Genomic DNA, 15,150 nt, shown 5'->3' with positions numbered 1-15,150 from the left:
AAATTGGCTTAAGAGTTGGTTTAATTTAAAATAAAGCATTAAACAAAATACACGGTGGGATGACGAAATGTAAGACATTAAATCCAGGTAAACTTGGTATATTGTAAAATAAAAATAAATACAACACTAAACAGCACAATAAGAGCAAATTTAAAGGCGCAGTAGGCTTCACGCATCGCACAAGGCCACGAAGAACTCTTGTAGGAGGCTGAAGTCGTGCGTGTTAAACTAGGGAGGGACAGGTTTCAGCTTAGTAACGTTAAGGGCAAGCATGTACTCTGATGAGAGCAGTGAAACTTTCCCCCTCATGCTCCCAGCCTCCACTCCCTTCCGGACTCCTTGCCTTGCAAAAGTGTGCGCAGACCCGGCAGACCGCTGTGGAGAGGTTCAGGATTTGGGGGGCTTTGTTTTTAACAATAACGAAGAAAAGGTTTTGTTTGTTTTTTCGAATCTTGGCTGATCGCTCTACTAAACCCAAGTAGGACTATAGTGCAAGTTTCCCTTCACTAACGAACTTTTACTCATTTGGATTAATCAGCTAGATTATGGAAAAGCTTGTGAGAGAGCGCCTTTCCTTAGCGCGCGGGATACGCACGGTCCTTCTGGCACTCGTACTTTGCGCGCAGGCTTGTTTTGGCTTTTCGGTCGCTGGACAGCAGGAGAGCACCTGCGAGGCCAATGGCAGCATTTACTACATGGGAGAATGGTATTTCCTAGACTCTGATCACTGCACTCAATGTGAGTGCACCGCTGAGGGCTCCGTGTGTGCCCGCACTGAATGCACCTCTCTCCCAGCTGCATGTATCCACGTTAGCCACTACCCCACCGACTGCTGCCCCAGGTGTGAAAAAATTGGGTGCGAGTATCGAGGGGTGGTGTACGAGCTAGGACAGAACTTCCAGGTAAGTCAGTGCCACATAAATAAACATCACCTATTGGAAAGGTCTAAAAATTTGTCTTTTTAGGCCTAATTTTTTTTTTTTTTTACACTTTTTCTATATTTACTTTGATATACGTTTGTGAATCATCAGGCTTTGAAGAAAATGTAAGAGGGTTACAGGTGTGCATTGGTTGAGACGTCCATCGATAATAGTTTAGTTTTGTAAGAATAGTGCTCAAAGTAGCTGCAACTATTTAGAAAATGGCCTACAAGTGAAAATGTCAGCATCGTCATCCTAAAATGAAGCACCTTAGTGCGCTTATGTCAATAGTATTATTTAAGTAAATCTTTTTGACGTCAAAGCTGTAGTAACTGTACTGTACTGTAAATGCATCACAACAATAACAGTGTACAAGAACATTATAAGAATACATTATTCGAAAGAATGACTTGAACACTAATAATAACAACACTTAATAGAAGCTCTAAAATGTAATTATTATCTAAATAATCTGAATATCATAGAGATATTCTAGTAACACAGGGGAACACCAGTTGGTGTTTAAACTTTGGGTCTTCTGGTCTGTTTCATGCCGCCCACTTGTGCAGCCATTGTTCCCAATCGTTGTCTCTGAATGCATGTGTCAGAACCAAATGACGATGAGCTTTGATGAATACTAAAGCCTAAACCAGATATCCGTTTGTATGTAATGATTATGCAGTAGTAAATTGGAGGTAAATGGCGCCCCCTTTTGAGTTGGTACGAGGATTAGTACACGCTTTAAAAAGGATACCATTATACATAATTCGTGTGCTTGCTAGGAGTGACTAACCCGCATTTACATCACGAGGAGATTAGGAAATGATCCCTGCTGGGTTTCAGTGTATGCGTGTGTTTGTGTCGGTGTGTGTGTTTTCCAGCCATCAGAATGTGAGCAGTGCACTTGTGACAGTGATGGCATTGCCCGCTGTCTTGTGGCAGATTGTGCGCCTCCACCATGTGTCAACCCTGTCTATCAGCCTGGGAAGTGCTGCCCTGAATGCAAGGAGGGTATGTTAAAAACACAGTTTAATAAAAGTAGAAAGTTAAAAAAAAAACAACACTCACAGACAGCATCACAGAGAGAACATTTATCTTTTTTTTTTTTTATAATTTGAGCACAGTTTTCAAATGTTGTCATTTAGACCCAATCTAGTGTGGTCTTGTCTTGTTTTTGAAAATTGGTTTAAAATAGGGATGAGTGTAGTTACACAATGCTATCCATTTGACTGATTATGTGTAGTATCTGTTAAGTTCCAATTACCTCTTCTTCTCCTCTCCCCAAAGGTCCTAACTGCTATGTTGATGGATCACGCAGTAAAGTGATTCCTGCAGGAGAGCCCATCTGGGTTGACTCCTGCACCAAGTGTCGTTGTCACGACGGCCAAGATGCTGGTTACTGGGAGGGAAACCGCCTCGCCACCTGTTCCCGCCTCAGAAACTGTAAACCTCACCAGCCGCCCACCCAGCAAAACTGATTCTCTGTCAGTAGGTAGACTGTCAGAGGTCTACATTTCTTAAAATACATGTTGTTTAAAGAAGCAGTATGTTAATGTACTGTACAGTACTGTGCAAATGTCTTAAGCCACCAGTTCTTTCTTTTTCTTTTTGCTAGAAAAATGGGAAATAGCTGCATAGATTTATTTAAACTTGTGCAAAAACACATAGGAATGCATAATAAAAGGCAAAAACAGAGTTTGTACTATGCAGTGGAAGGGCATCTGTCAAGGAGTGAATAACAGATGGATCAGCTGAAAGGCCACATACAACTCTCAGGTCCTGTGTCAAGTCTTTACTGGACTTTAAGATGCTGTTTATATGCTGCAGATTTTTGTTTGGGACTGATACTTTTCCTCCACTTGTCCAGTTCCTCAAATTCCTTAAGTTCACACTGCACACAATGTCAAAATATGACAAGTTTTCTGCTAGAAGTTCTTTCGGACCTTCGCTTCTTGTTGGTGCAAAAATACTATTTTCTGTCTCTCAGATTGTGTTAACTTTGATATTTTTTGTATCATGTGCCTAAACATATGATTTTAAATTTGCTAAATTGTCTCTTATCTAATCTCTCTTACACTGGTTCATCTCTTGAGTTAGTTTTTTTTTTTTTTATAAAAGACCGCCCTTCAAAAATAATCAAAACAGCAAAGACCGTCCAAAACGGTCCAAAGAAAAAAAAATGCAAAGCCTCTCAAAGTTTGGAGAACTATTGCTCAGACCAATTTGAAAAATTACAATAAAGCCTGCCTACTTTGAAACAAAATATAAAGAATGACATGTGGCTCAAGACTTTTGCACAGCATTGTACCTTAGGCAACAGGACAAGGATACCTAATCCAACATTTCAGTGTAACAAACAACACTAAAGCTGTCACTGACAGGACACTAGCTGAGAATTATAAGAACTTCAAAAACACAAATTTAGGTTCCAGTAATGTTGTTTTAAATGGACAACAAACACTCCAACACTTATTCCCAATACCTGCACTACTACAGAAGAATCTTTAATGAAACAAATCTAACAGGAACAAATAAATTAAACGACCCTTGAGTAGTGGCCTTCCTATCATGATTGGTGTTTTTCTGAGAGAGAGAGATGAGTGGGCTATTGCAGACCTTGGGGAGGACCAAGGAGGTATTTCAAGCATCAGAACAAAGCCAATGTAATTATTGGATGACAAGAAATGATAATTGACCTGTCACCAGCTGATGCAGCAGTAAAATGCATGCATCACTGTGATGCAATTTAGACTAGGAAACAACAGAACGGAGCAATAAACAACTTTGTGTCTGTTCTATAAATATTGTAGTTCAATTTCCATGCTAATTGAAATATAATGTATGAGAGTATGGCCTGACATATGACTGTACAGTAGTTGTAGACAAGTGTAATATTTGAAAGCAGGGGTTCATTTAGGAGAATGTGATTTGTACATGTACACTGTAGAGCAGAAAAAAAACAACAATCTGTAACTCACAGCTTTGCTCATTTTTCACAAGAAAGGTGTAGCTTTGATACAAACAACCTTCTACATTATTTGCACTCCCCAAGTGGAAAATTATGATTTACTGTTTTCAGAATGAAATGTAGCATGAAGTATATTGTCTTCTTTTTAAAAAAAAAAAAACAGAAACATTGATAGGCAGCAGGCCTACCTTCTGTAATTTGTCATCATTTCTCACTTTGATCATGAGGGACATTTCATAGAAAAAAACAAAAGTGATTTCAAGTTTAAAACTCTGTGTTTACCGCTTTGACATTATATAATAATCTCGGGCTGCTGCTGCCTGCATCAGTGCCATTGATCCATTGTAGCTAAATATCATTAATAAGCAGACGCTGTGTTTGTATTTCACAAAATATGAAAGAATTCCTACAAGTGCAGCTTTCAAGTTACTGGCTGATATGAAGGGAACTGATGTGATGTGATGCTGCATACCTTTTTTGATAATCCATACAGGTGTGCAGAGAAAATGTGCAAAAATTCTTCAAATTAAAACTCCTTTTTCATGCCCATTAAACTTGTCTGTTTTGAATTGCTTCTTTTTACTCCGAGTGACTCATTTACTGTGCTTCTGTCTGTGAGGACACCTGCCCGATGCCCCTGCAGAGCTTTTCTGCTGACAATGGGAAACAAGCAGCTTCCTGGAAAAAACAACAACAACGATAAAGAACCAGTAAACTAAAACAACAAGAGGACGAAAAGGCTTTCGTGTTGTCGACTTAACTAGAGGACAGAATTTAATTCAGTTTTATTTATATTATTATGAGCAATATATGTGGGAAGTGACAGTGGGAAGGGAAAACTCCCTTTTAACAGGAGGAAACCTCCAGCAGTGCAAAGCTCAGGGAGGGGCAATCATTTTCCGTGACTGTTTGGGGCTGAGTGGAGGAAGACAGGTCAAACAGAGTATAAGAATAGAGCCTGAGAACAACTAATGAATAAATGCAGAATGGTGTAAAAACCTACGAAGGGTGAAGAAGCACTCAGGAGAGAAAAGAGGAAAAAAAGTCTGCAGAAGTTCAACTGGACTGTTTGAGATCAAGAGGAAATATTCAAAGAAACATGAAACACACCATCATCACAGTATCTTTTTAACTGCAGATTTATTGATTGTATAGAAAAAGTAGGTTTGATATGATTTAATGCATTCTATATAAGATATAACATTTTCAACATTCAATGTACAAAAAGAAAAAAAAACATACAGGTACAGGAAATCTTTAAAAACACCCACAGGCCTGAAAGTCCCGTCTGCCATCGGCAGCAGATGAACAAAAAAAGTATCAGAAAAAAAGCGCTTTGAATAGTTGAACCACCAGGTTTACCTGACAGCTGGAACAGCTTCAAAAGTCAAAAAGTCCAACAAGAAACATCAAGCACTCCTCGTGGTTCTTTCAAATACTACTTATGCTAAAGTTTCTTCTGCTGATTTTTACATCTTTAACCCACATTTTATACACACTGCACTGCACCCATCCCTCTCCTGCTTTAAATTATACCTTTTTTCAACTTTCTGTCAACTTCTCATCTCATAAAGGCTTCCCAGAAGGATTGATCTTACATTTAAAGGGACACTCCACAAATTTTACAGTTCAGTCTATTTGTTTAGGTGTGACTTGAAATACCACAGTGCCCATGAATTCCTGCTGCCTTTGCCATCGAGGAGAAGGCAGCTGGAACTGTGTTTTGAACTCTAGTTCAAAGTGACTTAAAAGGTGTTGAACCCACTCATAGTTGATCCACAGTTAAGGGCAGAGCATGCAACAACATTTTAAGCCCATGCAAAATGAACCCAGCGAATATGAGTCAAATTCTTCATTAATCTTTTGGTAAACAGGGAAGTAATTTTAATTCTTTTTAAAGGGGTTTTTTCTTGACTGCCCAAAATGTCCAATTGCACTTACTAACTCTATGAAAGATTTTTAAACTTCTATTTTAAAGCTAACCGCACAGCTGGGATATGTTGGCCGGAGTGGCCACAACTTTACAAAGCACATTAAATTGCTGCACTGTCCCTTTGATATGGCGAGAATGATGAAAATAGTGATGCCATCATTTTATCTGCCTTTAATCTTTGATTATGTTTAGATAACACAACAGGTTTATAAGACAAATTTAAAAAATTTGCATGACTGCATTAGAATTGAAACTAGTCCTTAAAATGTCATCCCACATCCCTCAACAATGACTTAAAAGAAGAACATGATATAGAGGTGAATGAATCTGTAATATTGCACTGCGTGAGCTGTAAACACTTTAGAGAAGGGATCGTTGTTGACCCCTGTGTGCAGTCTGACAACACAAAAACTCACCAGGAGACTACTGCTTAAAAAACAAAAAAATAGGATCAAAGCACAGAGAGAAAAGTGAAAAATAAAATGACGACATCCAAAGAGGACATGAAAAGAAGGGAGACACAAGGATGGGGATGTGTGCCGAGAAAGAAGAAAATGGAGATACAGTAAGTGGCCGGGACTTCACAGACTCAAAGAGAGGCCCCGTCAATATCTATTGAAAGTCGAAGCACCCTTGTGAGGCACGGCTGCGCCTGAAGTGGGTTCATCACAAAGCACAACAGTGTGCCATTGCCACAAACAACCTAAACTGGCAGAGTACAAAAGAAGAGGCATTGAAAAGGGAGATGGTGCTAAAAAAAAAAAAGAAAAAAAGGGAGGGGTGGACAGTTTGAATGAACGTGTGTGCTCGGGTGTGTGTGTGTGTGTGCGTGTGCAGAAAAGAGCGTTGATACCTTCCAATAAGCTTGAGGCAAAGATAACAGAGAGACAAACAGATGGGAACAGTTTTGCCTCAAGGCTAACCAAAGAGGAGGCCAACGGTGCTCGATTTTCACCAAAATAAAAGCCCCAAATTGTTCTCTGTGGTTCAAATTGCAGTCGCAAGACTTTATGCAAACCCCCTGCCACTTTCATGAAAACATACTGCAAATGCTTTCTTTATTTTTTGCACCGAAACAAACATTTAAATATTTTCAATCTCAAAACACACATTTCTATCGCGTCATCTTTGCCCAAAAGAAAGAATTCAAGATAACCTTCCCTTCCCCTTAGCACACATCACTTCTAAAGGCATCAGTTTGGCGTTTAGGCGTCAACAATAACAACACTGACAGTACAGACCAGGAAAAGAAAACAGAGGAAGAAGAAAAGCAAAGCATCAAAGTACAAAACAGTCAAAGACTTCAATGCGGTGATGGAAGAAATGACAGAAGTAAACATGAGACAAAAAGTTCCAGAACTTTAAATAAAAAAAGGATTAATTTAGCCCATCGATTGTGAAATCTGAATGCGTGATAAAACCGTTTAGCATGTAGGCTTGACAGCTGATGTTGATAAAATCTGAAGCAGCAATAGGGACGTCAGTCATACTGCTCAAACTGTAACTTCTCATTACTGCCCTAAAATTAACAATTTCCACCAGCCAAAGAGCAGCACCTTATAATTTCCTCCGTCCGGATATGATCGTCTCCTGCTAAACGATTGACAGGAGAGATAGCAGAGAGATAAAACGGCATATTAATATTATAGTATCAACGGACTATTAATGAATTGTGACACTTAAAAAAAAAAAGACTACCAAGTTAGATTGTAGGCTTAAAAGAGACCTTGAGAATGATTTCACCTTGTCCTGCCCGTGGAGCCGCTTGTAAATCTTACAAGAGTCAGCTTTTGTATTCACGCTGCTTTTTTCTCATAAAACATAACTGACAGCTCATTTCTTCGACATCCCACCGAGCAAAAACCTGTTCAAAAGACGGCGGGATGACGGCGGGAGACAATTTTGCCAGCTGTCTGAACGACATCAAGATTTGGTTAAAAAGTAAAGGATGAACAGCAGGATGACATCAATCCATTGATGAACAGATCGATGGATTGATGTCCCTTTTTTGTCGATTGTTGTTTTGTAGATTCAAACATGGAACCTTCTCGTTATGAGGCTGCGGCGCTCATCCTGCTCCTACTGTGCTGCTCTAGCATGCTGGAACAATGTGTTTAGCCTCTCCAGAGGTGTACACAAATACCATCACTATGCAACACACAATGAGAATAAAAACATCATTTACATGTGTATACACACTTGAAGTTCGGTCCATAATTTGTTGGACAAAGACATAATTTTTTACAATTATGTGCACAGTGCAGTGGGTTTTAATCAATAGGTGGCTGAAGTGCAGACTTTCAGCTTCAAATTCCAATTCAAGGGGTTTAACAAAAAGTTTGAATTAATGGCTTAGGAATTACATCAATTTTTTAAAAACTATTAACCAAACCAGCGTAATTTTAAAGATTTTTTTAATACTTTCATGAAACTCCTTTGCAGTCAATAACTGCTTGGAGTCGAGAACCCAAGGACATCACCAAATGCTGTGTTTCCTCCCTTGAGATGGCTCGGCTTTTACTACAACCACCTTCCACTGCTGCTTGTTTGTGGGGCTTTCTGTTTTTGTATTTAATAACTGAAAAGCTCTGTTGGGCTGAAATAAGGTCACCGATTTCGTCATTGAAGAATCTCTAATTCCTTTGCCTGTAAAGGAAAAACTCTTGGGTTGCTTTCTCAGATTGCTTTGGGTCATTATCCATTTGCACTTTGGCTGAATCTGAGCAGAGAGCATAGTGTGTACACTTCACAATTCACTTGTGTAATTAGGGGTTTTAGATCTTGTTATAAGACCTCTGTATTTCCATTCATGAAGGTGTCTCATGATTGTGGACTTTGACAATGATACCATTACCTCCTTGAGTTCATTCTTGATTTCGTTAGACAAGAAGTTGTTTTTCTTAACATCTGTGTTATCATTCACTTTAGTTGTCTTCTTTGTCTTTCAGGCCTTTTGGTGTTGCTGCGCTGGTCAGTGCATCCATTGTTTTTAAGAATGAACCAGACTTTTAATTTGGAAAAGGTTTTTGCTGTGTCACTGATAGGTTTATCTTAGTTTTTCAACCTAATAATGGCCTCCCTCAATTGCACTTACATCTCTCTTGGCGTCATATTTGAAATTACTTTGAAGAGCTGTAACTTGAGATATTATGTCTGGTTCACTTGTTGTGAAAAAACAAGATAACAGACCTCACCTGCCCATGAAACTGCCTTTCAGCCAATTGTCCAAATAACTTTGAGCCTTTGAAAAATTGGGGACGGCATATAAAAGTGGCTGAATTTCCTAAATGGTTAATGCAAAACCTCTGCAATGCAATCAGATCTGGATTGGGTGATTTAAAACCACTGTGGTGGTATACAAATGACAAAATCTGTGTCTTTGCCCAACAAATTTTGCACATATCTGTACAGGTTGCCCAGTAATATTAGCCTATTTGGTAAAAAACGTTCACTTTTGGACCAAATTTAAAACTTTTAAGACACCCAAACAAAACAAATTTCACCCCCTGACTTTTCAACCAAATTTAGCGTTAACAGTGACATTAGCTAAAAGAAAACCAACACCAGTGGATGTCTGGAGCTTTGGGGAATACTGTATATGCAGAAAATATGGTAAATTTCCAATATCTTTTAAAGGAGTATTAGCTCAATGTTGACTTTAAAGTGCATATTAGCAAAATAAACTGAAAAAAAAAGAAGTTTCCAGAAGTATAATCTCCTTATGTGCTGCAGGGGGTCAAAATCATAACTGAGCTGTCAGTATGTATCAGACCTGCTGTCTTCAGTTCTTCCATTTGATTTCAAATGCTCTCCAAAGATAGTTTCAGTACACTGCATACAGGAGAAACCCTTTCATCCTTTCAGTTTATTTACTGTTGTTGAAAAACTCTCTACAAGTCAGCTTCTGCTTCCAGAGTTTAACTTCATATATATGTATAAAAACAGAGAACAAAAAGAGAGTTCCCGGTCGTCTGTAGTGGCTGACAAACGTGTTTCATCAGCGTGTTCATGTGTCACCAGCACTCATTTGAGTCTTCTGCTGTAGATGCAGGCACAATACACATTCATTAATTGATAGCAGAGGGTTTGATTGAGTAATTAGATCCAAACAAGTCACTCCCTGACGAAAATGTCCAAAGCAAATTGTCTGTTAGCATCACAGGACAAGAGACGCTGATGTCTCTGATATGCAAGCCGTTAGACACAGTAACACAGTTCATCACTGCATGTCAGTACGTTGTGGTAATGTTACAGCTTGACTCCAGGGGCTGTTAATGCGCACAAAGTTAGTTCTTTCTTGCATTTTCAAAGTATGCATGAAAACAGTCTGTGCGTTTTCTCATGGAGACAGTTTTAAGACGTTACGAGAAATCCATCATCAACATTTAAGAAAGTGTTACATGACACACCAGCAGTTCCTGTCAATGCTCGCTGTCAACATGCCATCGGTTGCCCTCCAGTTTGATAGGAAAACTTAAGTTTGACGCCACTGATAATCCACCTTTGGTCCACAAGTTATTCATTCTGCAGTCATTGATTGTTACAGGTGTGATAGCACCCACTGTCTGCTTCAAGAAGTTGTTGGTGGAAAGAGCCTGAGTCCTAAAAGAGAGAAATATCAAGCTGAATAGAGTGGAAACAAGGCAGAAAGAGACACTATGATGTGCTTGCGACAAGTTTTGCTCTCTTATTTTCAATTTCATATTCTTTCAGATGCCTGTGAGACACTCTCAGTTTTCTTTCCGTCCTTTAAGTTCTCTTCTTTCACATCTTCCTCTCGCTAGGCCAGTTGCATCCTCCCCCACATCGTCCACTTTCTCTCTTTCATTTCTTCTAGCCCTTAATGGGCCGAGGTGGTGGCTTGCCGATCTCCACGGAGATGTTCGTGTACAGAGGATACTTCTTGACTTGAACCAGTCTGTAGGTCAGAGAGCTGATGCCGTCCTTCTTCATTGTGTTCTTGGTGTTCTGTATTTTGTTGAATCTAATGGAGTAAATGAAGAGAGGGAAGGAAGGGCAGGGAGAGAGCGGGAAATGAAGGAGACAATCAAGAATATTAGATTCAGTTCAGTGTAAGTTAAAAACAAAACAAAAACAGGAGTACCAGATAAAAAGTACCAGGTACCAGGTTACAGCCCAAGTTCGGTTACAGTTACAGCAATGCTGCAACGTGGATGAGAAAATATAAATCAATCGTTTCTTCTCGTCAACTGTTTTTTTTATTCTACGAAAAGCAACCAGATGCCTGACACACTGCTAAGGAAAGAAAAAAATGAGGAAAACTGAAAAAAAAGGCCTAGCTGTAGGTTCCAGTGCAAGTTTTTAATAATAAAAAAGTCAAAAAGAAGTATAACTACGGAGCCCCGCAGGGGACATGGGAGAAAAAAAAAATTAAGACGGACTTTTGCGAGATCTCGCAAAAGTCCGTCTTAATTTTTTCCCCCGTATATAACCTTTGTATATTTGCAAACCCTTAAAACTGCATCTGAAAGTTGTGCCAAGTTTGGTCATTTTTTCCATCCTCTAATCCAATTCCGGGTTGCGGCGGCACAGAGCACAGCTGCTTTATTTTGCAGCCGCACTTTTAATGGAATATGCAATGCACAAATATACACAAAAGATCATATTCTGTGCACAGGACACTGCAGAGATTGGAAATAACTTAAAGACAGGGGATAAACTAGTCCAGAAAGCATTCAAGGCAAATAAAAACAAAACAAAAACAGATATTAGAAAAGATTAAACTTTCAAAAACATGCATGAACTCCATCTGCAATGTGCTGCTGTGCACATTTAACCAATATGATGAAAAGAGCCCGATGTCTACTGGCTAAAGTTTCCTAAAAGTTAAGAAAATAGAGCATCTGATTTTTTCCCCAAGCTGATCGTGACCAACAGGTGGTGCTGTGGCCTAGCACAGGGACTCAGAGAACAGGATGATCTATAATATCTACCTGGGTTTGTCTGTCTTATGCCTGGATATCTTTTTCCATGGGCTGTGATTCAGCAGTTACATCAGAAAGCGCTCTGATTTTGGTATTAAAGATGGGGGGAAAAATTCACACAGTGTGTCAGGCAGTTACACAGAGCGGCTGCTGAGCCTCAGTTCAGCATGTGATGCAACCTTTGGCATTAAAACAGATTCATAACACAAACAGGCCTGTCACCCTTGTAGTAGCATGAGTTTTTGCAGGCATTCAGAATGGAAATGAGGCCACAGTGTCTACCAGCGTGTTTACACTCTTGTCTTAAAATCTCTTCCTTTTTTTCTTTTTTTCTTTTTTTTGAGGTCTCTGAGCAGAGAAAGAGCTGATGTGTGCAAACACCCAGAACTCCACACTCACTTTCAAAAGACAGCCGTGACTGACTGCAACAAAAGATGTCTTCTTAATGATATGCTTGGACATGCAACTGGAGATGACACTTCAGTCCGACATGGACCAGTGAGTCTACAGATCCTTGTCAGAGCTGACGAGCAAAGATCTCTCTTCTCTTCCTGCATTCTGTCTCCCTCAAATCAAATCAAAAATCTTTATTGGCATGAATGGAAGCTGGGTAAAAAAAACGTTGTCAAGCATCTTCCTGGTGCACAATATACAATACAGTAACATATACATAGAATCACGTGTTCTCTGACTTCTACAAAAAGACGGCACTTTTACCTGGAAGGAGGGGGAATTCATTTAGGAGAAAGAGAAAGGAAGCAGAAGAGGAATGGGAGCGTGTTTAAGGTAAAAACAGAGGTTGGATGACAGGGAAGAAAAATGAAGGACAGATAGGCGATGAGATAAACATGTCTGGGTGTGACAGATGGATGGAGATATACTGATATTAAAAATAAAGCGAATGAAGGGGGGGAAAGCTAAATCTTTGGATGACTCTATCATACGAAGAATATTAAACACAATCCCTGCCTACATTCAGTATAAAGAATATCTAATACATGTAAACACACACATACAGGCACACCCTGTAGGTTACCTTATGTATCCTTTCAAAGCTCTTAGACTTACTTTCTAGAGTTAGAGGGCGAGACAAAGACATCCTCGTTACATATTCATTAGCCTGATTTCCAGACGTCCTGACTGGGCTAAGTAAAGCTCCTTTTTAATTCCACTGAGGGTCTCACAGGAAAACATTTCTGGTTAAGAATCTCAACAATAGATTGTCGTGCCAGCTAATCAGGGTTATTTTGCTCTAGTGTCACATTTTGAGTTGGCCCACTTAACCTTGTTTGAAAAAAAAAATCTTAAAAGAAGAGTTTGGGTAACTCATTTGGTTCTTTCTTAAGAAAGAAAGGTTTTACAGGACTCTAATGCAGTACTGCGAAAAATAAAAAGTATATCAATAACTTTTAAGAACCACATTTTGCAGGAATATCTTGAAGTAATTGTATTCTGTATGACTTTTGGTCCATTCTTCTTTACAATGCTGCTTCAGTTCTTCGAGGTTTGTAGGCTTCTTTAATTTGCTGTATGCATAGCTCTCTTACAGTCCAGTGACAGCACTTTACTCAGGTCAAGGTCTAGACTTTGACTGGGTTATTGCAGCATCTTGATTGTATTCTGTTCATTTGTAGATTTGTTGCTGTCCTTGGGACCATTGTCCTGTTGATTTGACCCAATTTAGGACAAGCTTTAGCTCTCAGAAAGATAGCCTCACATTTAAATCTAGAATACTTTAGTAGACAGGCATGGTCTGACTAGCCTTCCAAATAAGCCAAACATGCTCAGTCAATTTCTAATTGTACTGCCATGAACTGAGATGTATCTTTTAAAAAATTTCTTTGAGCAATGCAAGGTCTGACTTTTGGGTGAATTTACTGGGAGATCCACTTCTGGGAAGATTGTGGCATTGTGTTAACACACACCTGAATGCTTCAGACCAGCAAGCTGCCAAAACATTTAAGCCAAAAGTTTTTCAATTAATCAGGTGCATTTAATTAGTAGCAGCTGCTTGCTACATACCCACTTAAGTCCTATGCAAGAAGTAAGGGTGTACTTAGCTTTTGACAGCACAGCAACAACTACAGATCGAGGTAAGGTTAAGTTTTTTTTTCAGTACCCTTAGATCTGTGTACAATCAGTCCACCATCAGAAAATGACTTAACCTTCATTTATTTATTGAGTCTATAGGAAAGAAACACTAAAGCTTTTTAAACTGCAGTATTTTATTATAAGTTCATTATAATACCCAAGTATATAATAATTATCTTTTAATCTAATCAAAATTAAGATAAGATATGTTAGATATAACAAATACAAACATAGCTTAGAAAGATATCTATCAAGTCACGTAACATAATAAACTACAACAGCTCACAGGACTGTAAGCAGATTAGCTGCTAATGCTAACAGTCCAGCTAAAGATCAATGTTGTTGTTTTTTTAAATGTTGTTTTTTTTTTGATGAAATTAAGTCATTCATATAGAAGAAATTAATTAGTGTGCATCAGATAAGTCAATAAGTGGATTTTCTTTATCTCTTTTAGATGTAGGCTAGCTGTTTCTAGCTAGCTATACTAAGCTAATATAATATTTACTACCCAGGTGTGAGAATTTATCAATCCTCTCATCATTAGTCTCTCAGTAATAAATTAGCAAATGAGAACTACCTCCCACTTCTTCTGTATTATGAATGAAACTGTAAATTTAAAGTGATGTTAGGTTACATTTTTATCTTTAAAGGTAATTATTAGTTATGGTTTATTATTGGTTACATACACATACAGATATCAACCCAAATAAACACAAACACCCTCTGAAGCTGCAATGTCCCAGGATGATAACAAAGGGATGGCATATTGAATGAGCTTGCTGTGCATCTGGTTCAATTGCAATGCTGTTTGCCCGATACAAATGGTGTATGGGTGTGTGCTCTAACTGATACTTGTAGCTTGTGATTAATGTTCCTCTTTCTTAAATCCATCGGCACAACATCTCATTGCTATGCCTAACCAGCATGTCAGACAAGCTGAGAGAATGGACTCCTGTGAATGTTCGAGTTAATGTGAATGCATGTGTGCAGAGGAGATAGTAAACATTCATCAGATAGTCAAGACAACGCTTCCCTTGGTAAAAGCTGGACATTACGCAGGTACTCCAGATAAACTCTCCCAAAAGGCTCAATCATTAATCTGAATCTAAACAGAGAAGAAACTCTGCACCTGAAGACAAAAAGCGGAAACAAAAGCTTAGTTTATCAGTGCAATTGGCAGGCTTCTGCGAGAACAACCTTAAAATGAAACTTTACACACACACACACACACACACACACACACACACACACACACACACACACACACACACACACACACACACACACACACAC

At 38.9% G+C, this 15,150-nt stretch overlaps 2 protein-coding genes across 2 annotated transcripts in view; one reads left to right on the top strand and one right to left on the bottom strand.

Moving 5' to 3' along the window:
• The first annotated feature begins 247 nt into the window (after positions 1-247).
• On the top strand, positions 248-4,461 carry zgc:113531 (uncharacterized protein LOC541359 homolog). Its single transcript, XM_005912499.3, has 3 exons — positions 248-902; positions 1,802-1,931; positions 2,208-4,461. The coding sequence occupies exons 1-3, from the start codon at positions 546-548 to the stop codon at positions 2,396-2,398; spliced, it is 678 nt and encodes a 225-aa protein (XP_005912561.1). The 5' UTR covers positions 248-545; the 3' UTR covers positions 2,399-4,461.
• A 550-nt stretch (positions 4,462-5,011) lies between these two features.
• Positions 5,012-15,150, bottom strand: part of b4galt2 (UDP-Gal:betaGlcNAc beta 1,4- galactosyltransferase, polypeptide 2) — a 212,861-nt gene continuing 202,722 nt past the window's right edge. The window contains exon 8 of the mRNA XM_005912500.3: positions 5,012-10,805. Coding sequence (XP_005912562.1) covers positions 10,655-10,805 — 151 coding nt within the window. The 3' untranslated portion in view covers positions 5,012-10,654. The remainder of the gene's footprint in view (positions 10,806-15,150) is intronic.

This window comes from Haplochromis burtoni, unplaced genomic scaffold (assembly GCF_018398535.1).
Source record: "Haplochromis burtoni strain Fernald_Lab_line unplaced genomic scaffold, NCSU_Asbu1 Contig_3, whole genome shotgun sequence".
In the NCBI taxonomy this organism is placed as follows: domain Eukaryota; kingdom Metazoa; phylum Chordata; class Actinopteri; order Cichliformes; family Cichlidae; genus Haplochromis; species Haplochromis burtoni.
The sequence above is the reverse complement of the archived record's forward strand: the minus strand, read 5'-3'. Positions and strand labels throughout refer to the sequence as shown.